This window comes from Gymnoscopelus braueri (genome assembly GCF_963280865.1).
Source record: "Gymnoscopelus braueri genome assembly, chromosome: 24".
Lineage (NCBI taxonomy): Eukaryota > Metazoa > Chordata > Actinopteri > Myctophiformes > Myctophidae > Gymnoscopelus > Gymnoscopelus braueri.
Window position 1 is genome coordinate 13,608,342 of NC_137626.1, and position 27,285 is coordinate 13,635,626.

At 39.5% G+C, this 27,285-nt stretch overlaps 1 protein-coding gene and 1 long non-coding RNA gene across 6 annotated transcripts in view; both read left to right on the top strand.

Annotated features, from left to right (window-relative positions):
* Positions 1-27,285, top strand: part of LOC308080684 (protein NLRC3-like) — a 414,646-nt gene that overhangs the window by 12,453 nt on the left and 374,908 nt on the right. Inside the window, exons 8-14 of one of the 5 annotated variants that reach the window (XM_080422616.1) lie at positions 2,425-2,460; positions 2,842-2,919; positions 4,702-6,469; positions 6,564-6,734; positions 7,143-7,295; positions 8,478-8,524; positions 14,009-15,774. The exons of 3 other annotated variants lie outside the window; for them this stretch is intronic. In XM_080422616.1, coding sequence (XP_080278742.1) covers positions 2,425-2,460; positions 2,842-2,919; positions 4,702-6,469; positions 6,564-6,734; positions 7,143-7,295; positions 8,478-8,524; positions 14,009-14,565 — 2,810 coding nt within the window. In that variant the 3' untranslated portion in view covers positions 14,566-15,774. Of the gene's footprint in view, positions 1-2,424; positions 2,461-2,841; positions 2,920-4,701; positions 6,470-6,563; positions 6,735-7,142; positions 7,296-8,477; positions 8,525-14,008; positions 15,775-27,285 lie in introns of those variants that run through there. One more of the 5 variants, XM_080422617.1, reaches the window with a different exon arrangement.
* LOC308080727 lies at positions 21,578-26,869 on the top strand. Its single transcript, XR_013932728.1, has 5 exons — positions 21,578-21,644; positions 23,821-23,975; positions 24,085-24,228; positions 25,057-25,105; positions 26,187-26,869. It is a non-coding gene; the product is annotated as an uncharacterized lncRNA (long non-coding RNA).

Below are 27,285 nucleotides of genomic sequence, written 5' to 3' on the forward strand. Positions count from 1 at the left end.
TAAATTCAAAATAAAAGCCAAACTAACAAAAACAACTTCAGTCACACCCCTCTCTCTTCCCTGACAACTTGGTACAGTCTGGCTAGGTATTTGACAGTTGAAAGGTACGGTCACACAGTCACGGCAGAAAGCCACATCTGATCGCAAGTCCATGTGGCACTTCTATTCCTCCCATTTCCATCTCTTTCTTTGTCATCTTCCGGGGCTTTGAGCAACCGGTGCAGGACAGTGCGAACAAAGTGCCGGTTTTCCGGATGTGCAGTTGTTTGACTAGTGCTATTTGTAGAAGTGAGGACAGAGGAATGTACTCTAGCAACATGGAAACATATGCACGTGCAAAATAAAGATTATCCATATTATCCTTCAATATGAAAACATTAGCACACCTTAACACATATGAAAATGTCATTACATCATTATGAATAGTATCAACAAAATTAACCCCAGCTATGCCTATTCTGGGGAGAACATTCGCCAAAAATAGCCGATCTACAAGCTCACCACGCAACGCGTGGTGAGCTTGTAGATCGTCTATTTTTCTCAAAGAGATTTGGTGTTGGCAGAAAAAAGCGTCCAAGAAAACGTTGGTCCATTTTTACTGAGAATAGAGGGTTTAAGACAAGTGCATGTGAATGACATCAATAATTATATGAATGGCAGATTCATAATGGTAGAAGGGTGCAATTTATGACAATAAAGCACTGAGATGTTTTGTTTTTTGTAGCCCACGTTTGTATGTGAAACTGCATAATTAATACAAACTTCTTCTTTATTTGGGATAATATTTTTTCATTCTGCTATTCTATATTATGCTCACATAAGATATTCAGATGGGTAAACTGTGCAAAGTATTCAGGCCATTCATCAACAATAACGATGTTTGCATTGAAATACGAGCGCATGTTTCTGGCTGTTTGTTTGGGATCGTCTGCCTTGTATTCACCCTGTATATGGAGTGCTGGATCACTGAAAGAAAACTACAAGTGAAAACCCGCCCAGTGGAGTGAACGCATGACACATCTGTCCCATTGGTTGGTGCCTATCACTGCCGGTCATAGTTCATAGTTGAACCCGATGCGTTGAACTTCACGCTAGTGCACGCGCATCAGCTCCGTCAACGCATCGAGACGGTCTTTTTCAGTTTTTTCCCATATAATGGGAGTGGATGGAACCTCCGCCCACCAAACACATATGTGTGACGGGACCTTTAACAATTTGATTGATTGGAGGCGAAGGTCTGACTGGAACTAGAGGAAACATGGGCTGTAGTCCAGAAAAAACTGACATTCTGTACTATTATGTCATAGTTGAGGAAATCATGTTCAAAATATCAGAACACAGAAAAAAAACACAAAACACATTCAACATCATGTTTACAGTATTATGTCCTCAACTAAATTAAAATAGGATCTGGTTGCAATATTGTTGCCCTTATTTGGAGCTTCTGTTCTCAAATAAATGAATAGAAATCACCTCATTTAGAAATTTGAAGTAATGTCACTTTAGTGGTCCAGACAAATTCACCTTATTTTCAGCTCCACAAGCCCAAGGTAGTGGCGGAAAGTATTGAAAGCATCAATCTTTCCCCCAATAAATACATTTCCAATGATGCTATTTACATGACATTTCTACTAGACATTGGTATTAACTCAAGAACACAATGTAACATTCTTCCTTTGCCTCCTGGGAGTGTGTGTGCAAAGTTTAATTAACTAATGTTGCGTTCAAATACAAAATATACTAAGATATAGGGACATATACTTGTCGCTGTGTTGCTGTTGAAGTGTTGATCAACATGTTCATTGATGTCAGCTATGAGTGAGACAAATATGAAGGAAAATGTAAAGCCTGACATGCAACTGACTGACGGAAATAATTAGTTTCCCGAACGTGCTTGTTGCCTGGGATTCATCATGAGATAGACCAGTGATCTGCGCAAATCAAGGTTCTACACTGCCTTTCCTGAATCACACGTTAGACTTTACTTAGAAAATATACATCAAACTTTACACTCAAATATAGTAGGAAGTTAAGAACAGATTTAGGCCCAATATGTGTATAGGAATAGGCCAACATTCTGTTTGGATGAATTGTTTCTTCATACAAGAACAGTCATTCAAAACATACAAAATGTATTTCAATTAGAATTTTCAATAATTCTATCCCTGTGTCATTCAACATCATTATTATTTACGGACTTTAATATTGTGATATCTTCATAGGTGTTAATTAGCACCATTAGAAAGATATCTACTGGGGAAAAGGTTGACACATTCAATACTTATTTTCCCAATTGTATATTGGTTAACAGGACCGTGTGATATCTACTGGCTAGATATGAATGTCTTCCTCCCTAGATAATGACAAGAATCCCATTAAATGAATATTATATCAACTCACTTCATTACTCCTCTTCTTATGCAGGAGCTGTACTTCCATCAGAAGACTCAGCTAACAGTGGTGAGTTATGAAACATTTGATTTAACTGCCAACCTTCTAGAGAGTAGTATGAAAGTAACAGCTTTAACATGATGGAGAGCAGTAAGAAAGTCTGTATTAACAGCTTTAACATGATGGAGAGCAGTAAGAAAGTCTTTATTAACAGCTTTAACATGATGGAGAATAGTAAGGAAGTCTTTATTAACAGCTTTAACATGATGGAGAGGAGTAAGAAAGTCTTTATTAACAGCTTTAACATGTTGGAGAGGATTAACCACATGAAACCTATTCTGGGCATATCATTGTCAGGTGGCAGGTACCTACAATCTTCGATACAAGATAGATGTCAGATAATCTATCCCATTTAAGAGCCCATTTTATTATCCTCTTCTCCTTATGCAGGACCTGTACTTCCATCAGAAGACTCAGCCAACAATCAAGCTGCCGTCCCACCTGCTGAACTGCAGTGTGAAGCCGATGGTGAATGAAAGAACTATGAAAGAACATGGGCAGAACTGTTTTACTAATGATCATTCACATTTAACAAAATGCTATAGTAAATTGATTGATTGGTTTAACTGCCAACAATCTAGAGAGCAGTAAGAAAGTATTCAAAACTTCAGTAGAGCAGTAAGAAAGTCTTTATTCACAGAATGGAGAGCAGTGAAAAACTATTCACAGCTTTAACATGGAGAGCAGTAAGAAACGCTTTAGTCACAGCTTTGTGATAATGGACAGCAGGCCTCCAAACTGGTTTTATGAATTGAATTGAAAGCTGGTAACATCTTACCAGGAGCCAGAACAAAAACAAAAACATAATCAATTGTTCTGACAAAACGTCCCACCACCTGCAATGTTTGATTGTTATATTGTATGTACAAATAATTAGCCATTTCTTGTCAGTGTATTTTATTTCAATACAATATTTCATTGGCCCAATTTTTACTTCAGGGTAAATGATGTGTGAGCCTATAGAGCAGGGGTGGGCAACTTTGATGATGGAGAGGGTATATTTATATACACTATATTTCAACACTCACTCCAAAGGGCCACATTGCATACTGTGCAGACACCTCTTTTGACTTCGCCATTCTATGTCATGCAAAAGTAGCCAAAATATCAGATCTGCAAGCTCAAAACGTGTCACAGTGCAACACATTTTGAGCTTGTAGATCTGTTATTTTTGCCATTTTTGAATTGGAATCCTGAAAAGTATTTATTTTAATTTAATTTCAAAATGCATTTAGTTATACTTATGTTAACTTTATGAACCTAAATACAAATACATTGGACATAAAAAAGACAATAGAATTTTTATACTAGTCATTAACATTCAGTCACGAGGCCTGACGCCCTGAGAGCCAAGACGTCATGAAAAGACGTCATTAAAAAAATAAATCTATTTATTTATTTATTTTTTGGGGGGAAAAACATGTTCAGAACCCAAGATATGATGATTTGAAGATTTGCTGCATGGCACTGGAAGAGTTAAGCTACCGTAAATTTCGGACTATAAGCCGCGACTTTTTCCCCATTTTTCGACCCTGCGGCTTATATAACGGTGCGGCTTATCTATGGATTTTTACAGCTAACGGCCACTAGGGGACCTCCTAAATCTATGGATTTTACACCCGCGGCTTATAGTCCAGTGCGGCTTATATATGTACAAATCATTCAATTTAGCTGCTGCGGCTTATATTCAGGTGCGGCTTATAGTGCGAAAATTACGGTACTAATATAGACTGAAATAATTAAAGCGGGTCATGTTTGCATGTTTGGAATTGTAACAGCTGAAATCAATAATATATCAGTATTCCGATATTAACCTGCAGGCCGCATTAAGTGAAGGTGGGGGCCGCATGTGTCCCCCGGGCCACCAGTTGCCCATGTGTGCTTTGTAAAATATTTATTCTGGATGTGCACCATGCATGGTGTCTCTCTAATGTTTAGAGTGACACACCAAGTTTAGAGAGATACACCATGCACGGTGCACATCCAGAATAAGTATTTTATCACAGGAATCAGCCAATGAGAATCAAGGATTGGGACTGTCGGTTTTAGAACTGTTGTTTAAATATGTCAATAATTCATCTGATCTCAAATGAAAGATTGCTACATAGTCCTACCACTGTTAAATGGCAACAACAGCAGACAAACAATTGGCCTTTTAACTTCAGGATTATCAAGTCCTCTCTTTTAAGGACCACATTTACCATAAGACGCACTTACTGACCTTTTTTCTTTCTTTTTTTGGTCATTTAGAAACTCAACAACTCAAGTCTAATCTTCAGCAGGACTTGAAGTGTTGGGAAGAGTGGACAAAAATCGGTCAAACTCCAAACAAACCTCTTAATCAGATCTTCACAGAGGTCTATATCACAAAGGAAGAGAGTGGCGAGGTCAGTAATGAACATGAGGTCAGTCAGATTGAAACAGCGTTCAGGAAACCATTCAGACCAGAAGCACCAATCAAACTTGAAGACATCTTTAAGCCTTTACCTGGAGAAGATAAAATCAGAACAGTGCTGACAAAGGGAGTGGCTGGCACTGGTAAAACAGTCTCAACTCAGAAGTACACTCTGGACTGGGCAGAAGATAAAACCAACCAGAATATCCACTTCGTGTTTCCATTCACTTTCCGAAGGTTGAATTTGGTGAAGGATGAGAAGTACAGTTTGATGGAACTTCTTAAACACTTTTTTGGTGAAATCAACACAGCAAGGATCTGCAACAAAGAGACCCAAACTGTGTTCATCTTTGATGGATTAGATGAGTGTAGGTATCCTCTACGCTTCCGGAAGAATGCCATCTGGACTGATGTCACAAAGCCAACATCAGTGGACGTACTACTGACAAACCTCATCACGGGAAAACTGCTTCCCTCTGCCCGCATCTGGATAACCACACGACCTGCAGCCGCCAATCTGATCCCTTCTGTTGACAGGGTGACAGAGCTGAGAGGGTTCACTGACCCCCAGAAGGAGGAGTACTTCAAAAAGAGATTCATTGATGATGAGCACAAGGCCACAACAATCTCCTCACACATCAAAAATTCACAAAGCCTCCACATCATGTGTTACCTTCCAGTCTTCTGTTGGATCGCTGCTACAGTTCTAGAGAATATCTTGAGAATAGAGAAGCATGGTGCACTGCCGAAGACCCTGACTGCGATGTTCATCCACTTCATAGTGGTTCAGTTCAAACATCAGAATGCCAAGATGGACGAAGATCAGAGACAATCGGACTTGAATCCAGAGAATATTCAGGCTATTCTGGCTCTGGGAAAACTGGCTTTTGAACAGCTGAAGAAAGGCAACTTCATCTTCTATGAATCAGACCTGAAAGAGTGTGACATTGATATCGGAGAAGCCTCAGAGTACTCAGGAGTGTTCACACAGATGTTTAAAGAGGAGGGTGGGTTACACGAAGTCAAGGTGTTCAGCTTTGTTCATCTGAGTGTTCAGGAGTTTCTGGCTGCTCTTTATGTCTTTCTCTCATTCAAGAATGATGGTCTCAACCTAATGTCTAAAAAAAACTCCAAGTTCTCCAAGCTAATTAGACACAAATCTAAGAAGAACCTTTACCAGAGTGCTGTAGATGAGGCCTTAAAGAGTCCAAACGGACATCTGGACTTGTTCCTACGTTTCCTGCTGGGCCTCTCAGTGGAAACCAATCAAACTCTCTTAAAAAGGTTGTTCATACAGACAACAAATAGTTCACAGACCGACCAAGAAACAGTCAAGTACATCAAGAAGAAGATCAGGGAAAATCTCTCTCAAGAGAAAGCAATCGGTCTGCTCCACTGTCTGAATGAGCTAAATGACCATTCTCTAGAGGAAGAGATCCAACAGTACCTGACCTCGGGAAGTATCTCCACAGACAAACTCTCTCCTGCTCAGTGGTCAGCTTTGGCCTTCATGCTGCTGTCATCAGGAAAGGAGCTGGACGTGTTTGACTTGAAGAAATACTCTGCTTCAGAAGAAGCTCTTCTAAGACTGCTGCCAGTGGTTAAAGCCTCCAAAAGAGTTCTGTAGGTGAACTAACACATGGATATATATTATATCATATTTCTTTTATAGGAAAGAAAATAGAAACATCTAATTTTAGCGCTATTGTTTCTTTAGGCTGAGTGGCTGCAACCTCTCCGAGAGATGCTGTGAGGGGTTATCATCAGTTCTCACCTCCGACTCTAATGTTAGAGAATTGGACTTGTCTAATAATGAGCTGCGGGATCGAGGAATAAAGGCGCTTTGCGTTGGACTGGGGAGTCCAGACAGTAGATTGGAGACCCTCAGGTCAGTATTCCTTAACCTTTTATATAAATGAGATATCCATAATTCCATATCAGTCCAATTTTAATTACTTCCTGTCAAACGCGCAATAACTTATGAATAAATCTTGCTTTCATTCACCTGTGTGATTCCCATAGCTGCATGTTCCTCCAAACACATCTGATTTTAATAACAGGGCTACTCGTTTTTTGATTCTCATTCAAGATGACGTTCTGTACAGCTAGTTTTAAATTTAAATGGTCTAAAATATGTATTTGAAAACATTTTGGCTAGAAATAAGCAATGTAGTGACATGTTCGGTTTGTATAGAAAGGGGGCCTGTCTGATTAATATATACTAAATCAAGCAACTTAAAAACGAAATGGGCCCCTGGCTCTCTCTCTCTCTCTCTCTCTCTCTGTGTGTGTGTAGGTTGTCAGGCTGTATGGTCTCAGAGAAAGGCTGTTCTTATCTGGCCACAGCTCTGAGATCCAACCCCCATCTGAAAGTGTTGGATATAAGCTACAATCACCCAGGAAGATCTGAAGACACGCTGCGCTCTGCTGGACAACTGCAGACCCTCAGGTAGGGAGAGACTTGCTGCCAGTCAGTGCAAACGTTCTTAGTTGTTTAATAGTAGTGAAATCATACTGTGATGCTGTATAGGGCCTTGCAAAAAAAACTTGGTAACGGGGGCCATGATGGGGGTTAGAGACTACATAATAATGACGCTAATCATACAGCTTGACGTGGATCACCTGGTTTTTGACGGAGGTTTAAACAGTGACTCTTCTGTGCTATTACATACTTTATTATGGTGCAGACTTGCTCAGTTTATAAATCCCATAACAGACGACATATCTTGAAATGTCAACATTGTTCTTTTTTTTTTAAACGGCCACATTAATTCTTCATACAAGACAGCTGTGTCGTGACCAGTGTTGCCGGATTTTGCGAGAGAAATAAGCAACCAGGTCTATGAAAAGCACTTTAAACCTTTATGCACCTACTGTATATGCACACAAGCTCACAACAAATAAAAAGCAATCGCAATCCCTTCATTTCATTCAGTATGCCTGCTTTTCTCTTTTCTCTGTCACCCCCTCTCCCTATAAACAGAGCTTTAACTTACATCTTAGGATAAGCCATATTCTTCATGCAACACGTATAAGTTTCACCTTTCTCAAAGCATTGTCAACATTGCTCTGAAGCATTTTGTCACTGAACAGTTTTAGGCTACGGGCTGACTGTCACACGCTGTCTCTCGTCTAGATATTAAGCACCACATTAATCTAAGCATATGCTGCCTGGCAGCTGCTATCCAAAGTGACGGACTGACTCTCTCTGGTTGAAATCAATGCTCAACGTCATGACGCTATCCGGTAAAATTACTATGTGTTTTAACTTCAGGGAAAATGTTATTTACCCAGCACATTCGCAAAAATGACTAGGTAGCTTGCCGTACATTTAGTTGCCATAATATGTTGAGTGCAAGGTAATTTTTATCCATCCCGTTCAGTATGTAGTCAGCAAATAAGTAAATGTTTACAAACACAGACCTTCACTCTCTAGTCTAAAGTTCATCTTTATATACTCTCTGACCCCCAACATGGCTGCAGCTACTACGCTATGTGCCACGCCCCCTTGCTGACGACACGTTGCCACGCACTAGTATTTAATGTTTAATGGCATGAATGCATTATCTATCATTGTTTCTATTATCAAATAGAATATACAGGCATGACTTTGTCTCTCCTTCACCCCCAGTGTTCACCATGGCGGAGAGTGCAGGCTGCAACCAGGTGTGAGGAAGTGTAAGTGTTTATTCTGTTTCAATCATGAAATCAAAGCAGCACACACCCTGCTATGTAGAACAGCTCATATAAACAGCAGCATGTGACTTTCACTTAACATAACTGTAATGTGTTTATATTAACACAAGATGCATTATATTTCCTGGGGTTTATGACATAACAAAATAACAAATTAAAAAAGTAGGCTACCTACTGTACTTCTCAAAGCTTTCAGCACTTCCTCACTGAATGTAAACTCTCTGGCCTGTAAGAGCACACCAAACAGGAGTGATTTAATTAAAGATAGCCTCTTTCTAATTAATCAAATGTTGATGTGGGCTTAAATAAGGAACATTAACTATTAGGGAGACATTTATTATATTAGGGAGACAATTTACAAGCTCGCAACGTGTCCCATCATGACACATTTCAGGCTTCTATATCGGCTACTTTCACTGTCTTTTGACTTTTTGAAATACAGTTTATCAGTACAACCACTGGTTTGTTTACATCTAGGAGATACAATACTCTAAAAGAGACATACTTTAAACACCTTATAAGCAATTAAAGGGATACTTCACTTTCACATAAAATAAACATTTAAAAAATATATTAAAAATAAATGAAAAAAGTAATGGAAAATTCATGGCCCCCTCACGCATTAGAGTGTCCTACTAATGTGTGAGGGGGCCTTTATTTTGCCATAACTTCTTTCATTTTTTTTAAATATATTTTTTTAATGTTTATTTTATGTGAAAGTGAAGTATCCCTTTAAATACTGAGTAAACTACTTTCTTTGCAATTAAGGAACATCTATTGATTTAAAACAAACAGCCTCATCCTGAGTTCCCCATTAAGACATAGAAACTATCTGGAGCTTTTATTTTGACAATGTCCATCAATAGCTTCCTGTTGGGGCTCTGATAGCCGAGTGGTAAAGGCACGTACCACATGGGCTCTGATTCCTGACAGCGAGTCTGGGGTTCAATTCCTAAGCCTGGTGAAAGCTTCACTGCATGTCACTATAGTATATATATATATATATATATATATATATATATATGAAAAGTCCCCAGAAACATAAAGAAAAACTATAATAAGTATTCAAAAGTCCATGCTTTTAAAAATATTGAAGCATTCAAAAGTATCAATTATAAAGTAGATTTTCTTTACAAAATTAGACCAACACAAATATTTTCCAGGAAAAACAATGAATAATAGTGAAAACAGCCGATCTACAAGCTCATGTGAGCTTGTAGATCTGCCCTATTAAACCCACTTAAACCCTGTATTATTAGTTAAACAGACCTGAGTTACAACTGTACTTGGACCGCTTTATTTTGCCCACCGATCTACAAGTCGTGAGCTTGTAGATCTGCTATTTTTGGTGTAATGTTCTCCCCAGTATACTGTAGGCATGCTGGGGTTCAATTGGTTAAGTAGTTAATTAATAATGTAGTTTTTCCCTTCCTTGAAATGTAGTGGAGTCAAAAGTACAATATTTGTCTTTATAATGTGGTGGAGTGAAAGTAATAAGTATTCAGAAATACAAATACTCAAGTAAAGTAGAGATACTCAAGTAAATGTACTTCATTACTGTCCGCCACTGAAAGCCAGTGAGTATAAATGAAGCTTAAGGGTCCATTTGAGTACAAATAAGGGTCCATTTGGTTCCATTTGAAACGTTGCTCCTGTTCTCCATGAATCTCTAGTCTTAATTACAATGAAGAAGACAGTGTGCAGAGGAGTCCTTTCTTCTACACTCTGAAATGAACAGTGTTTACTGTGCATGGTGCTGTGTAGCCACATGACACCAATTTACACTTTGATTTATATTATTATTATATTATTATTATTGCATGTCTTCCATACACAGCCATATGAACATTGTGTTTGTGTAGATCGGCGATTTTCGACGCGTGATACCGTCGTGTGTAAAAGTTATACTTCGACACACGACGGTATCGCGTGTCAAAAATCGCCGATCTTTAAACACACAACAAGTCACCTCCGCAACGCTTGTGGGCTAGTACATCGACGATACCATCGTGCATCGAAGCTTAACTCAGCTTATTGAGGCATGAAAAGCACCACAACTGACTGAGTTCTCAACCGATATACACGCGGTTTGGTTGGTATGATACAGGATTAAGAATGCTGGCTTTCATACCAAAATGCTTACATAGATTGTAAACATAATATAGTATAGCCTAACTTATAAAACAAAACAACTGTATGTTATTGCAGTGAATGGATATCAGTGGTGGAAAAATGTTTTACTTACTTAGTAAAAGTAGAAATACTCAGTATGTAAAAGTCCGAAATTCAAAATTGACTTGAGTAAAAGTACAAAAGTATTGGTATAAAACTGTACTTAACCCAGTGTCATTTTTAGATTTGAGCTAAAAAGCATTATTTTACACTATGCGCTATTGAAAAATAACAGATATACAAGCTCATAGCGCAGCACTCGGTGCCGCGCTACGAGATTGTAGATCTGCTATTTTAGAAAACATTTTGAACTCAAATCTTTGCTTCTGGGGGTCCCTGGAACAAAATATTTTGAGATGGGGGTCCGCGGCCAAATACATATAATTTTGGGGTCCTTGACATGAAAAAGTTTGAGAATCACTGATATAGAAACATACGTTTTTTCAAAAACTGTTAGGATTTAGAAGACATTTTGTAGAATCGGAACCTCAGGCCTTAATGGGTTCAAATGTATAAAACTAGAAGTTCTTCCCACCATGCCAGTGGTGTAAAAAAGTGGGTGAAATTCGTCCATGGTTCCCATCGTGTCGTTATTTCCATAGAAAAAGAAGAAGAAGGAGGGGGGGGGCAAGTGGGAAAGGAGATCTAACAAGAGGATCTGAGATAAGATATAAAGTAGGCCTTGTATAAAGCCGTCCGTCCTGTGAGCAACTCGGGAGGGTTAAGATTGGATCTTTGAACCCTCACACTAGATGATATTTATGCCCGAGATTCGCTCCCGATCTATACACGAATCCACAGAGCGCTTCCCTGTAGGTATGGCACCGCCCCCTTTAGGTAGGCCGCCATTACTGCGGTGTCAATATCAGTCAGCTGCTACTACGCTGATATTGACACCGCAGTAATGGCGGCCTACCTAAAGGGGGCGGTGCCATACCTACAGGGAAGCGCTCTGTGGATTCGTGTATAGTCTGGGGTAGGGCACGCTCCCCCGATACTCGGGAGGGTTGTTTAAGACCCCGATTATCTCGTAGTGTAAGGCCACCTTTAAACTGCAGAATTAATTCATTGCTGAATGGGGTTTGACCAGAGCGAATTTCATTCACTTTCACTAGGCTATCAGCAGTGGTGGAAAAAGTACTCAAATGTTTTACTTAAGTAAAAGTACCAATACTACAATTTAGAAATCTGTTACAAGTAAAAGTCAGGGATTCAAAATTTTAGTAAAAGTACAACAGTATTGGTATCAAAATGTACTTAACCCATTAAGACGTGGAACGCATCTGTGTCATTTTTAGATTTGAGCTCATAGCGCGGCACCGAGTGCCGCACTACGAGCTTGTAGATTTGCTATCTTTGCTTCTGGGAGTCCCTGGAACAAAATATTTTGAGATGGGGGTCCGTGGCCAAATACATATACATTTTGGGGTCCTTGACATGAAAAAGTTTGAGAACCACTGACATAGCAACATAAGTTTTTTCAAAAAAGCCTTAATGGGTTAAAGTACCTTAAGTAAAAAGTACTCATTGTGCAGAATGACCCTCTTCACAAGTTTTCAAATGTATAAAAATCTTTTGAAAATGGCAATATTTTCAATTTTCTGTACTTTTACTTCTACTCCACTACATCTCAGAGGCAAATATTGTACTTTTACTCCTTTACTACTTTAATTATCTGAAAACTTTAGTTACTTGTTACTTTGTAGATTTTGATTATATTGCAAAACCAGTTAATGCCCTATATACATTTCGGCCATTTGAAAATAGCCGATCTACAAGCTCACAATGTGTCGCATCGCGAAGCATAGTGGGATTGTAGATCCCACTATCCACTTGTAGTGGAGTAAAAGTATAATATTTGCCTCTGAGATGTAGTGGACTATACTCAAAAAGTATGGGGGAAAAAAGTGACATGATGTGAGCTTGTATATCTGCTTCTCATGGATTAAAGTTCTCAGTCGCCACTCATTAAGTGTGTCACTCAAAGGTTATCTTCAAGCTTGCACGTTGTAACTTTTTATATCTGAAAAGTAACTGAAGTTTTCAAATAATTGTAGTGGAATAAAAGTACAATACTTGCCTCTGAGATGTAGTGGAGTAGAAGTAAAAGTATTGGAAATTGGAAATACTCAAGTAAAGTACACATACCTCAAAATGTTACTTACATATAGTACTTAAGTAAATGTTCTTAGTTACTTTCATGCACACATGATACACAGGTTACTATAACATAAGAGTTAATAAGCACAACATTGTAAAACCCATCTCAATGTCCCATACAATGAATTCATAGGTCATTACAGACCATTTGACCAAAGACATGGCTTTGATAAGCACAATAAATCGATACAATCATAGGTCATTACATTACATTAAGAAAAGGCTGAGACTAAGGAATAAAATCATTCTCTTCTCTCTCTGTATGTATGTTTCCTTTCTCTTTGTACAACCCATTTATATATTTATACCCATGTTACTTGAGTTAAAGTACAAAGGTATTGGTATCAAAATGTACTTAAAGTAACAAAAGTAGAAAGTACTCATTATGCAGAATGTCCCATTTCACAACTTTTCAAATGTATAAAAATCCTTTGAAAATAGCATATCTACAAGCTCACAATGCGACGCATTGTGAGCTTGTAGATCTGCTATTTTCAAATGGCCGAAATGTATATAGGGCTGAAGTGGGTAATTTATGTTTTGTAATAATAATCAAACTCTACAAAGTAACTAGTAACTAAAGTTTTCAAATAATTGTAGTGGAGTAAAAGTACAATATTTGCCTCTGAGATGTAGTGGAGTAGAAGTAAAAGTATAAACAAATTAAAATACTCCTGTAAAGTAAAAAATACCTCAAAATTGTACTTAAGTACAGTACTTGAGTAAATGTAATTAGTTACTTTACACCACTGACACCTTGGTAGCAGCGTCCTCTGTATAACCTTGTACGTCCAAAACTGTTACTTTTCAGGATTCAAGTTCAAAAACAGTAAAAGTAGCAGATCTACAAGCTTTGCGCCGCGTTTCGAGCTTGTAGATCTGCTACTTATGATGCTTTTGTGTGACGCTGTAGTATGATCAAGCAGGGCGTTAATTTATGAAAAACAACACAAAGAGTTAGAATATGGAGTAAAAGTACATGTATCACATGATGCGTTGAGAGCTTGTAGATCTGTCATTTTCTGCCATTTTTGAAACAGTGCTCATAGTGGTTAATAAGTTACATTTGTACATTATTATGAAGTTCTATATGATAGTAAACTGGTGTTGTGTTGTGTGTTGTTCTCTCATCAGATGTGTGTGAACTCACACTGGATCCAAACACAGCATACAGAAACCTCTCTCTGTCTGAGAACAACAAGAAGGCGACACGTGTGAGGGAGGAGCAACCATATCCTGACCATCCAGACAGATTTGACTCCATTCACCAGGTTCTGTGTAGAGAGAGTCTGCCTGACCACTGTTACTGGGAGGTAGAGTGGAGTAGATGGGTTTATATATCAGTGACACACAGAGGAATCAACAGGAGAGGAGGGGGTTATGACTGTAGGTTAGGATACAATGACAAATCCTGGAGTCTGATATGTGATGATGATGACAACGATTACCATGTCCGTCACAATAGGGAGGTGACTAAACTCTCTGTCCGTCCCTCTGACTCTGTCCTCCGTCTCCGTCGCTCTAACAGAGTAGCCGTGTATGTAGACTGTTCAGCTGGAAGTCTGTCTTTCTACAAAGTGTTATCTAGCACACTGACACACCTACACACCTACCAGTGCACTTTCACTGAACCACTCTGTGCTGGGTTTGCGTGCGGGGTTTCCTCCTCAGTGTCTCTGTGTCAGATCTAGGAGGTACAGTAACGTCATGTGTCCTGGAGACACTGCTGCGCGCGTGCGCGCACACACACACACACACACACACACACACACACACACACACACACACACACACACACACACACACACACACACACGGTACACACACAGAGTTATGCAGCGCAACGCGTTGTGAGCTTGTAGATCGTCCTGTTTCCATTGTGGTCTATTGTACTCAATTCATCAGTAATACATATCTCTGTTGTCGGGCAGAAACCTCTCATCTCCATATTCTAACTCTTTGTGTTGTTTTTCATAAATTAACCCCTACTTGATCACACTACAGCGTCACACAAAAGCATCAAAAGTAGCAGATCTACAAGCTCGAAACGCGGCACAAAGCGGCGTGTTTAGAGCTTGTAGATCTGCTACTTTTTATATATTTTTGAACTTGAATCCTGAAAAGTAACAGTTTTGGACATAGAGGGTTATTCATAGGATGCTGTCAGTGGTGTAAAGTAACTAATTACATTTACTCAAGTACTGTACTTAAGTACAATTTTGAGGTATTTTTTACTTTACTGGAGTATTTTAATTTGTTTATACTTTTACTTCTACTCCACTACATCTCAGAGGCAAATATTGTACTTTTACTCCACTACAATTATTTGAAAACAGTTACTAGTTACTTTGTAGATTCTGATTATTATTACAAAACACATTAACCATTTCAGCCATATAAACATTTCGGCCATTTGAAAATAGCAGATCTACAAGCTCACAATGCGTCGCATCGAGTACTTTTTCCACCACTGCAAGGCGTTCAAGGAGTTAAACTATGCTCACTTTGTATTTTGAGGTCAGACATTCTTTTAGTTTAGCTTTGAGTTTGGGTAGAGAGTCCAGATCTTTAATGGGTTTTGGTAGTTCATTCCACATTATAGCAAAGGAGAAACACATCAAAGTAACATGGGTATAAATATACAAATGGGTTCTACAAAGAGAAAGGAAACATACATACATACAGAGAGAGAAGAATAAACATCAACCCCACATCCTCCTTTTATCATCATTCCACTGTTTCTATTGATTTTATTCCTTAGTCTCAGCCTTTTCTTAATGTAATGTAATGACCTATGATTGTATTGATTTATTGTGCTTATCAAAGCCATGTCTTTGGTCAAATGGTATGTAATGACCTATGAATTCATTGTATGGGACATTGAGATGGGTTATACAATGTTGTGCTTATTAACTCTTATGTTATAGTAACCATCATGTGTGACATGCTTTCTAATAAACCAGCCTGATCTCCAGAGATTACCGTAACATTGCACGGAACGAGTGCACTTCATTCCGTGGATAGCCGCCTCGGAACTCCCGAATTGCGTGCATATGTACGGCGAGTCCCACGTGGGCGTAACCAGTCGCAACCCGGAAAAATCCGGAAGCAGAGCAGTCCCCACAAAAAAATTTACGATTCTGTGCCTATCGGTACATAACTCAAACGGCGCTGAGTAGGCACAGGCGAACGTCCCACCGTTCAGGACGGCAACTCGGTCGCCTTAGCTCCCTCGGTGGTCCTTCACGGGGTGACAGTTCGCCTGTGACTGCGCGCCTCCGAAATGGTTTTATCACAAAGGGAGCGCCGTACATATGCACGCAATTCGGGAGTTCCGAGGCGGCTATCCACGGAATGAAGTGCACTCGTTCCGTGCAATGTTACGGTAATCTCTGGAGATCGGGTTGAATAAACACATACGGTAAGAAAGTCACCTTGTTTTGCTTCAGTCTTTAATAATAATAATAATAATAATAATAAATCCAAATCTTTGTGTGATTGGAACTTTGTTTAACATTAACCACTTGAACCCTAGCATCTCTATTGTGATGGGAACATTAGCCGAAAATAGCAGATCTATAAGCTCTCACTGCCTTGCGCTGCGAGGTGTTGTGAGGTTGTAGATCTGCTATTTTCGGCAATTAGGTTTGGTATGGGGGGAAAAAGTAGACTAAATACAAGTATTGAGAGTTTAAGTGGTTAACTGTCTGAAAATACTCATTAACATGAATCCTACATATTTAATAGAAAAGGCAAACAAACAATCAATCAAACAGTAGTGTAGTACTGTAGTAAACACATAGTGCTGTCAAACAAGTCTGCAAATGCTTATCTAATGTAATAATAACCACACACAATGCTTCTAATCTTTATACGTGAATGAAATAAGGACCACACACAATTGATTGATTGAATGAATACTTTATTAGCAGTAACAGTACAAGTACAAGTACAGTCAAAGGTTATGTAAAAAGGATAACACAAAAAGCCCCAGGGGGCTTGTTTCCATCGTGGTCCATTGTACTCAATTCAGCAGTGATACATATCGTTGTTGTCGGGCAGAAACCTCTGATCTCCATATTCTAACGTTATTTTTTTTGGTAAATTAACCCCTACTTGATCATACTACAGTGTCACACCAAAGCATCAAAAGTAGCAGATCTACAAGCTCTAAACACGGCGCACAGCGACACAGCGACACGTGGACCGCAGGGTCCGTAACAGTGGCTGAGAAAGCAAAAAGATTATTGTACACATGTAATTTTCAAACATTGACACTTTTAGTTTTATAGCAATATAAAGCTCTGTAAGATGAACATACTGTGATGTTTGCCATTAGAATGACACCATTTATTCTCTGTTGACACACTGCATTATGTTACATTTATACCAAGCTCATGGAAGCAATGTCATTGGCCATCCAGGTGTCAATCAACTCTAGTCAACATAGCACGTTCTGACAGGGGGCGGGACTAAAAAGGAGGAAGGAAGACAGTGTGAGAGTGAGAGAAACAGGTGAAAACAGAGATGTTCAATAATGTGGTTAATGAAGAGCCAGGGATTAATATCAGTGTGGATATATCAGTATGTTTGTGTGTTTGGAGCTGGGTTTTCACTCAGTATTTCTACCATAACCAGCTGACATTAATAACAAGATGGGCTGTGGCTGGTCAACTAACACACTAGGCTGGAGGAGAAGAGAGTGTGTGAGACATTTCAACACGTTTCTGAGTGAGTATGGACGCTCTCTGAGAACTGTAATGACATGGACCTTTAGTTAAAGGATAGGACCTTTATAGCCCTAGAAGGCTGTGATACATTTCACTGACACAGGAGGGCATAGGAGTGATCTATGGCTTTGTATATGGAATACATGGAATGAATGTAATGTCACAGCCATTCTATGGATAGGACTTTTAATAGTGTTGTGGTGTTTTACAGACAGACAGACAGACAGACAGACAGATCAGACAGACAGGTATGTTTTCTCCACAACACAGACAGACAGGTGGGGTACTGGCAGTGGTGGAAGAAGTACTCAGATATTTTACTTAAGTAGAAGTAGCAATACCACAATATAAAAATACTCTGTCACAAGTAAAAGGCCTGTGTTCCAAATGTTACTTGAGTAAAAGTACCAAAGTATTGGCATAAAAATATACTTTTTTAAAAGTAGAAGTACCAAAAGTAAAAGTACTATTAAATGTTTGAAAATAGCATACCTACAAGCTCAGCGTCGCATCGCGACGTGTTGTGAGAATTGTAAAATTGGAATTGAAAATTGTAGTACAGTACAGTACTTGAGTACAGTAAAGTACAGTACTTGAGTAAATGTACTAAGTTACTTTACACCATTGGGTACACAGTACCCACCTGTCTGTCTGTGAGCTGGAGAACCCCTCCAGCTCACAGACAGACAGGTGCATACTGGGTTCTCCAGCACACAGACAGACAGGTGGGTACTGGGTTCTCCAGCACACGGACAGACAGGTGTTTACTGGGTTCTCCAGCAATATATATATATTATTATTAATATAATATATAATGATTAAATATGGCCTATGATGGAGCTGTTTTTCCTTATCACCCACACAAAGTACCAGACACTTTCATAAAGGCGACAAAGAAAAGCAGACTCGAATACAGGCAGCCATTGGTTATAACGATTATATTATATCTTTAGCCAGACAGAGAGACTTGGGAAGGTTACAGTATCACAGGTATTGCAGGCATCATCGGTCGTGTCTCTCCCACCCATAGCACGACCAGACTGGACTTTTACATGGCCCGTTATCAGTTAGGTAACATAAACAATGACATCATAGGATGTGACATAGATGAGTTTCCGGGCGAAGGTGGACTTCTTGGATTGGATGAGAGTGATGATTATGTCGTCGTCAGATGAGGATGATGATGGTAGATGATGTAGATGATGAATATGGTGTGACAGTTTATCTTTGGACAAACAGCGTCCAAATGTCTCAAACAACACGTTGACCTCGGCTCTGACCGGTCACTGGTCAGTGGTTACTGCGTGGCACTGAAAGAAGGGTTATGCATTGGAGAAGAACACCGAGATGTAGTGTTCTCAAAACATTCCGAGATTAACTCACTATCTACTTATTGTTATTAAATTCTAGGAGCCGACATTTCAAAACAACGTTAGTGGCAGAGATGAAGCTGCAGTGGCCTTGCACACAGAGAGAAAAGTAGAATAGGAGAAATAGAGTACATGACTGAATTTAGGCCAATATGACACCATTTATATTAATTTGACATTTAAAGCAGGTTTAGGACACTAGACAAATTATGATCAACAAGATTAACGCTATCAGCCTATTTTGACCATAGTATATTATTTATTTTGATTATTGGTATCATTCATTTCTTCATATATTTTAAGTTATTTGCCATATTATGCATTTTTTTGTTTACAAATCCAATTTCAGAAAACTAAATCATTGTCTTCATGTAAGTAATCAACTGGGGAAGTTTCATTATGATAACTATTTTTTTTATTTTATAATTTTTTCACCTGTCATGTACGGGGAAAATAACAAAATGTGTGATAAATATTAAAAAGCTGCTCCTGTGGAAAGGTTATCATATATTTATTTACTTATATTGACCCTATAAACAATTTAATATACCGTAAATTTCGGACTATAAGCAGCGACTTTTTTCCCATTTTTCGACCCTGCGGCTTATATAACGGTGCGGCTTATCTATGGATTTTTACAGCTAACGGCCACTAGGGGACCTCCTAAATCTATGGATTTTACACCCGCGGCTTATAGTCCAGTGCGGCTTATATATGTACAAATCATTCAATTTAGCTGCTGCGGCTTATATTCAGGTGCGCCTTATAGTGCGAAAATTACGGTAGGTATGGTTTTGCCCACTCTTTCGATAATCATTGCTCAATTTTGGGGCTCTGGCTAATGGACTACAGGTTGAAGAGTGCATCGCTGCATGACAGGCTGACATCTCACAGTGGATGTCTTGTCTTCTCACCACCTCAAGCTGGACACGGACAAGACTGAGCTTCTCTTCTTCCCATGTAAGTCCTGGCCAGTGTTGGGCGCGTTACTTTAAAAAAGTAATTAGTTATAGTTACTAGTTACTTCTCCAAAAAAGTAACTTTTAGTAACTGAATTACTCTATTGTGAAAGTAACTAGTTACTAGGAAAAGTAACTATTTGTTGTAATAAGTTGTAATATGTCAAATAATTTGGATTGTTTTTGGGGAGCAGGTTTCACAAGCCAGGTGCATAGAGTTGAACAGCATAGACAGGTACTTACTACTTACACATAATAACCTTTGCCATGAGGGAGAAATAAACTTCAATATATGTATTGCACTTCAATGTAATATTTATTGCACCTCAACGCACAGCAACTGGTAGATAACAACAGTAAAACAGGTGTAATTGCCTACACCAGTGGTTCTCAAACTTTTTGAAAGTCCAGTTTTTAAGTCTCAATATGTTGAAATACGTTTTTAAAACCTATTTTCCATTCAGTGACAGTTGTGCTAGTCAAACTTCTTCCTTAATTTGGTTTAAAGCTTTACAGAGCAACATGTTCACATACAAAGAAAAACACTGGACTACACTACAGTGCTTTTAGTGTAAATCTTAGTTACAACTTCAGACAAGACAACCGGTATGGTACTGGTAGACAATTGTAGCCTACTTCAAGTATTTTCTTTGAGCAGAAGTAAACAGTTAAACCACAAAGTGCTTTTAACACTAGTCCCAGACAGCACCCAGCGTCGCTGCGACGTCAGAATAAGAGCGTCATATCGCCGACACATCGTGTTCCATTTCTGTGCATAGCATGGGTGTTGCTAGGGGATCGGCAGAGCGACTTATTTTCCCAGCGTTGGCTATGTAGGGGCTATGTTGCTGCTACATCGGTGCTATGTCGCGTTCAACAGGATGGATTTTAATCAAAGTTAAATAGTTGCTCACACGGGGAGGAGCTAACCTTGCGTCACCAGTCTAGGGAGGAGCTGTGAACCACTCCCACTTTACTACTCAGAGAGCCCAGCTGGTGATATTAACAATAACGTTCTCCCGGCCGACCGTCGTTTCTCCTCATTTCAGCTGTTTAAAACAGGTTTGTAACGTAAAACATCACAGTTATGCACTAGAAATGGTTAGGATATGTTCTAAACTTAGTAATTTCATCGATGATATGTCAAATATGTTTATATTTTTGACGTTATATTGAGCTGAAAACTTCAGTTCTGTTAGTAAAGTAGCCTACGCCACACTAGACTAGACACTACACAGGGCGGTACCTGGTTTATGGCTACACATGTTTTTCTATTTAATAATCGACTCATTGACAGCTTATTTTTTAAGATAATGGTTCAAAATGACACATTGATTGTACCGTACACATGAGGAAAAGAGTGCCAGGCTTAACTTATAGTATGCTCCAAGTCCTAGCCCTGTTTGGAACCTCACTCTGTACGAAAGCTATCGTAGAGAGTGAGGGTCACTGTGTGTATATATTTGGCCTTGAGAGAGAGGTGTGTGTGTACTAACCTGACATGTTGGAGATGATTCTTGAACAAATTGAATGATAAATAAATGGTTATTTATTTATTTGTTATTTGTTGTGTATGTATATTTATGTCTATCTGCTCGTTTGATTGTTTATGAACTACAAATGAGACACATGACCAGACAAGACCACGGACATACAACCGGTGACCACAGGGCACGAGGGATCCAGGCTGAGAAAGTATGCTGTGCATATGGTACGTTCAAAGTGACTCTGTATCTCTTGTACATTCTTGTGTCTTTCATTACACCAGACTTCACCACCCTAGACTTCACCAGCGACTATATAGACGCCTTAACAGACTACGTCACACTAATAAGAACCAGTATGTGCACGCAGGCCGGCACCAACTGAACCCCACCGCTCATAAGATGGTCACAGCCTCACGTGTAAAAATGCATCCCATCAAACTTTCAGATGCTGTTTTTCTCACAGTATGGAGGAAGATTGCTTAGGATTTTTACTGTGATCTCTCGCTCTTGAAATATATAATCCTTGGTTTCTGTTGTGTGTAAACAATAATAGCAATTCAAAACAGTTGTCCCCCAAACCCCACCTCCAGTGGCTGTCATAAGAACGGAGGGAGCTAGACCGGGAGCCAGGCCCAGCCCTCAGGATGTTCTCTGCTAACTTTTTCACTATTATTTCCTGTTAGCATATACCTTGGGCCATCACAAGTTCATACTGAACACCCCCAACTCGGGGCCGTTTGGTCTCAGGGGCCGCAAAACCCCTTTTTGGGGCGAAATGAATGTTAATGGCAATATTAATTTACTAAAATTACATAAATTGTCTTACACATATGAAATTCGGCATGGACTATCCTGACACATAGGGGTAAGTAGCAAAATAGGATTCTGGTGCTTGCTACCATTGTATTTTTAAATATGACCTACAACATCCCCAGAAACACACACACAAAAACTGTCCGCTTGACAAATAACAACAAAGATTATTAATTTCCAGCACTTTATGGTGAATATCACTGCCTCACTTGTATATAGAAAACCTCCCATGTCCCTAAGCTTCAATTTGAGCCCAAGATGACCTTTGTATCTTGAAAATTACTCTTTCTGTAGCCAAAATTCTGCACTATACATCAAATCGGAGAAAATTGAGTCATATTAGAGGCCCTAGGAGGGGTCCACGTGCGATTGCTTATTATTATTTTTTCTAGTTTGGATTTTTGGCATCCATTAGACCTCTAATATAGGGATTTTGATCATCCCAAGAAAAAGTGGTCCAAATTTTTTTATTACCCCTATGAGACCCTGGGAGGGGTCCACGCGCAATCGCGCGTCGACCCCTCCTAGGGCCTCTACTATGACTGAATATTCAATTTTGAGGTATAGTGCAGAATTTTGGCTACAGAAAAAGTAATTTTCAAGATACAAAGGTCATCTTGGGCTCAAATTGAAGCTTATGGACATGGGAAGTTTTGTATATACAAGTGAGGCAGTGATATTCACCATAAAGTGCTGGAAAATAATCATCTTTGTTGTTATTTGTCAAGCGGACAGTATTTTCTTTGTGTTTCTGGGGATGTTGTAGGTCACTTTAAAAATACAATGGTAGCAAGCACCAGAATCCTATTTTGCTACTTACCCCTATGTGTCAGGATAGTCGAATTTCATATGTGTAAGACAATTTATGTAATTTTAGTAAATTAATATTGCCATTAACATTAATTTCGCCCCAAAAAGGGGTTTTGGGGCCCCTGAGACCAAACGGCCCAGAGTTGGGCGTGTTCAGTATGAACGTGTGATGGCCCAAGGTATATGCTAACAGGAAATAATAGTGAAAAAAGCAGTTAGCAGAGAACATCCTGAGGGCTGGGCCTGGCTCCCGGTCTAAGCGCTCTGTGATCATGGCACCAGAACCTGCTCTTGCTTGCGCAGCTGCAGCCCGTCCGTCCCGTGAAGGTCTCGTGCGCAGAGAACGTCTGAGAACAGCAGACCTCCAAGCTCACAACGGTCTCATCCGCGACGTGGTTGTGAGCTTGTATGTCAGCTGTTCGGCGCGCAATACTGTTGCGGGGTGAAGTACATATGTCTCACTAGGACGCACCTCACTAGCCAACACACAAGAGGGGGTTGAATGAACTAAAACCAGTGCACCCCAAAACAGCAGGTTTGGCGATCTGTTGGGAATAGATTACATGAAGCAGTCACCTGTGCGTCCAGTGTCAATGTTTGTTAACAAATAATTGGTCTATACTACACTGACTACTTATATTTACACATCAAAATGTAAACTTTGTTCAATTGTAAACTTTCAATTGTAAACTTTTGTTGTATTGCCAAGTGTTCCATTTTTCTTTTCCCATCTTTTTTAAAAGAATGTTTTTGGGTCTTTTCTGACTTTATTTATAGGTATAGTGGAGAAGGACAGGAAAAAAGATGTGAGAGATGGGGGAGAGACGTGCAGTAAAGATCATCGGGAACGGGACTCGAGGCCTCCCATCTTCTTTTTAAGCAGCTCAGCCAAGACCAGACATTTCTGAGACTTGTATCCCAACAACCTGAATGTGAGTTTTCAATTTTGATGCTTTTTTATTCAATGGTGTCCTCTTTGTAGCTGAAGACTGAAGACTATCTATTCCACTGTACATTTGTAATAATTATACTCTCATCTAGGTAACATGCTGGCCATGCCAGCATGTTACCTAGATATGCAGGATATGCAGCTAGCGGCAGGCGACCACGGCATGAGGGGACTTAAGCAGCTCAGCCAACACCAGACACTTCTGAGACTTATCAGTGATCACCCAACACCTAAATGTAAGTTTTCAATTTCTTTTTTTTATTCAACGTGTCCTCATTGTAGCTAATTATGAAGACTATGTATTCCACTGTACATATGGAATAAGTATCCTCCCAGGTACATGCCGGCCATGTCAAATATGCTGGTGACAGCCCCTCCCCACACCTCAACACCAGGTATACTTAAAGAAAGGCTATGTTGATTAACTCATACTCCCTAATCCCCTGAAGCAAGCCCATTTTATGACCATGCATGCACCTCATGGTACACTAGTACCTCAAAGGCATTAAAAGCAAAACTTCAGACCTCCCAAAACAAACTGATCAGGTTACTACTAAACCTCAAACCTAGGACTCGCCTAACCCCTGCTCATTATTCTATAGGGTGGGATGGCTCAGGGTAGAGGACAGAGTACAGCAACTTGTAATGGGCCTGGTCTTCAAGATACTCAAGGGATCATTGAGCCCATGTACCTGTCTAACTGCTTCAACAACATGAGAGACACATGCAGGCACAACACCAGAAGGAGCTCCACTGAACTCGTTCAACCCAGATTCGGCACAAACTTGGGGTTAAATTTGTTCTGTTATACCACCAAAATGTGGAATGCCCTACCAACACCCATCAAAAAGTGAGACTCTGTACCCTCCTTCAAAACCGCCATAAAGAGCACCTGTCTGCAATTTGCAACTGGTCCTAGACAAGTCTTCTAAGCTTGACACCAGAAATGTATTCAATTAATCAAAATACCTTGATACGGTAATGTCAATCTTTACAGCAGCTATAAGTATAAATGTCAAACCACATAACATTGAATGTATTTCATTGTGTTTTCCGCTGTATAGATCTTGAAAGTACTCTCTACTGCACATCAAGAGCCAGAACAAGCACAAGGTATCTATCTATATGTATAGATTCAAATATTGTTTATGTTGACTGTTTTTGTTCATTCGTTTTCTCACATGCATTATCAGGCCAAAAACTAAATATATGCCCTCTTGAAGAAAACTGCACAGGGCTAACAATCTGTAGAGCTGGAAAGTGTTAAACTGTACTTTGTATTCAACATTGGGGCCATATTCCTTTACAGCAAAGAGTGAAGACTGCACAAGGTACATTTTAGCGACATCAACCCTATAGTCCCTATTCTGGACACGTCATAATAGACAAACCATCTGTGAAAGTAGCCGATCTATAGTTCACAACATGTCACGTTGCAACGCGTTGTGAGCTTGTAGATCAGCTATTTTCGGCACAATGGATTTGGAGTTGCAGTGACGGCATCGAAGAGAAAGCTTTAACTAACACCATATTGGCGTATATCAGTGGTTCTCAACCTGTTGGTCGGGATCCCCAGGGGGGTCCCCACATGATTTTGGGGGGGTCATCAGATGACAGTGAAGTGACAATTTAAGGACTTTTAAGACCGTTTTAAATAATACCTAAAAAAAAAAGAGAGAAAATAATTAATAAGACCATTACTGCATCAAACTATACCATAAACGGGTAAAACATTGGCCAAATTGTCAAATAGCCTAATATAACAACATTTTGAAAATAGCCGATGTACAAGCTCACAACGCCTCGCAACGCGAGGCATTGTGAGCCTGAACAGGAGCCCACAGTGTGCGAGCCTTTTTTGTTTTACAACATGGGAAGAGCGCCTTAAGGAAGACAGCCACTGGGGCGCCTGCTGGCCTTGTGGTTCTTTGCTGTGTGTCACCCCCCATCTCTCTCCCCGTTTCCTGTCAGTCTACTTTCCTATCAATAAACGCAGAAAAAGCCCCCAAAAATATCTTAAAAAGAAAGACAGCCATCCATTCTGTCAGTGGAAGAGTTACGTGATTACTTCTTCACGGTGTACACATGTGATTGATAAGATGTATAGTCATGAAGGAAAATTTGTCTTGTCTGTACTATGCAACATCTATATTTGCTGTTGATGTTTTTTTGTTTTTTTGTTTTTTCATTGCAGAAGCCATTGGGACTACATGTACATGCTACAAAACAGCAAGTCAACAGCGCCATGACCGATCACTTCAAACAGGCTTCAGGTCGAAAGTGGTGGTGGGGGCTAAAGAAACGGACTGCAATCAACAACAGAATGAAGTGGTCTTCTTGTCTTTGTGGGCTCCTCAGCTTTATCATATCGTCAGCGTGAAACAGAAAACTTGCATGTCTAAAACTGTTTCGTTTTCAGGAAATGGGGAAAAGGAACCTGTGATCCAATGTAGTATTTAGTCACAAGCTCTTTTCATTGGTTAAATATTTTTAAAACCCACAGACACACTTGACCACTTTCGCTTTAAAAAATATTTTAAAATGGCAGATCTAGAAGCTCACATTCTGTCGCTATGCGTTGTGAGCTTGTGGATTCACTGTTTTTGCTACTTAAACTCATGGTTCAAGTTTCAAGGTTGTTTTATATTGTTACATCTTGTGCACAGGTAAATGTACTGCATTTATGCATTTAACGCCTTTATAATCTTTCCGGCCCTTCAAATTACTGTACGATGTACTTCACATTCACCCATTCACACACCGATGGCGGAGGAAACCATGCAAGGCACCAACCTACTATCGGAAGCAGTAGGGGTTCAGTGTCTTGCTCAAGGACACTTATGATACTTAGCCAGCTTCCTTCCTCTTGTATGTCAAAGTAGGGCATTAATTTACTAAATATTCTAAAATAATAGTCTGCACGCTATGGCTTGCAGGGCACCCAGTTAAAAACTTAATTAGGTATATCAGAGGTCTTCAAATTTTTTCAGGCCAAGGACCCCTTAGCTGAGAGAGAGATGGAGCAGGGACCCCCCGCTACATACTGGATTCATGTTAAATGTGTGTTTTCAGACATGTAACCACTTAAAACCCTCAATAGGGTATAGCAGTTGCGGCCACTTCCTGGTTCCACTTCAAAATACTCAATGCATTTTTCCCATTGACATTTCCAAAAATATTTATCTCAATTATTTTAAGCCTAGAATCAAGCCATCCAGGGTCCTGGTGAATCATGACCATAAAATGTTTGATTCTGTGAAAACTTTTTTGAAAACGGCAAAACAAAGGGTATT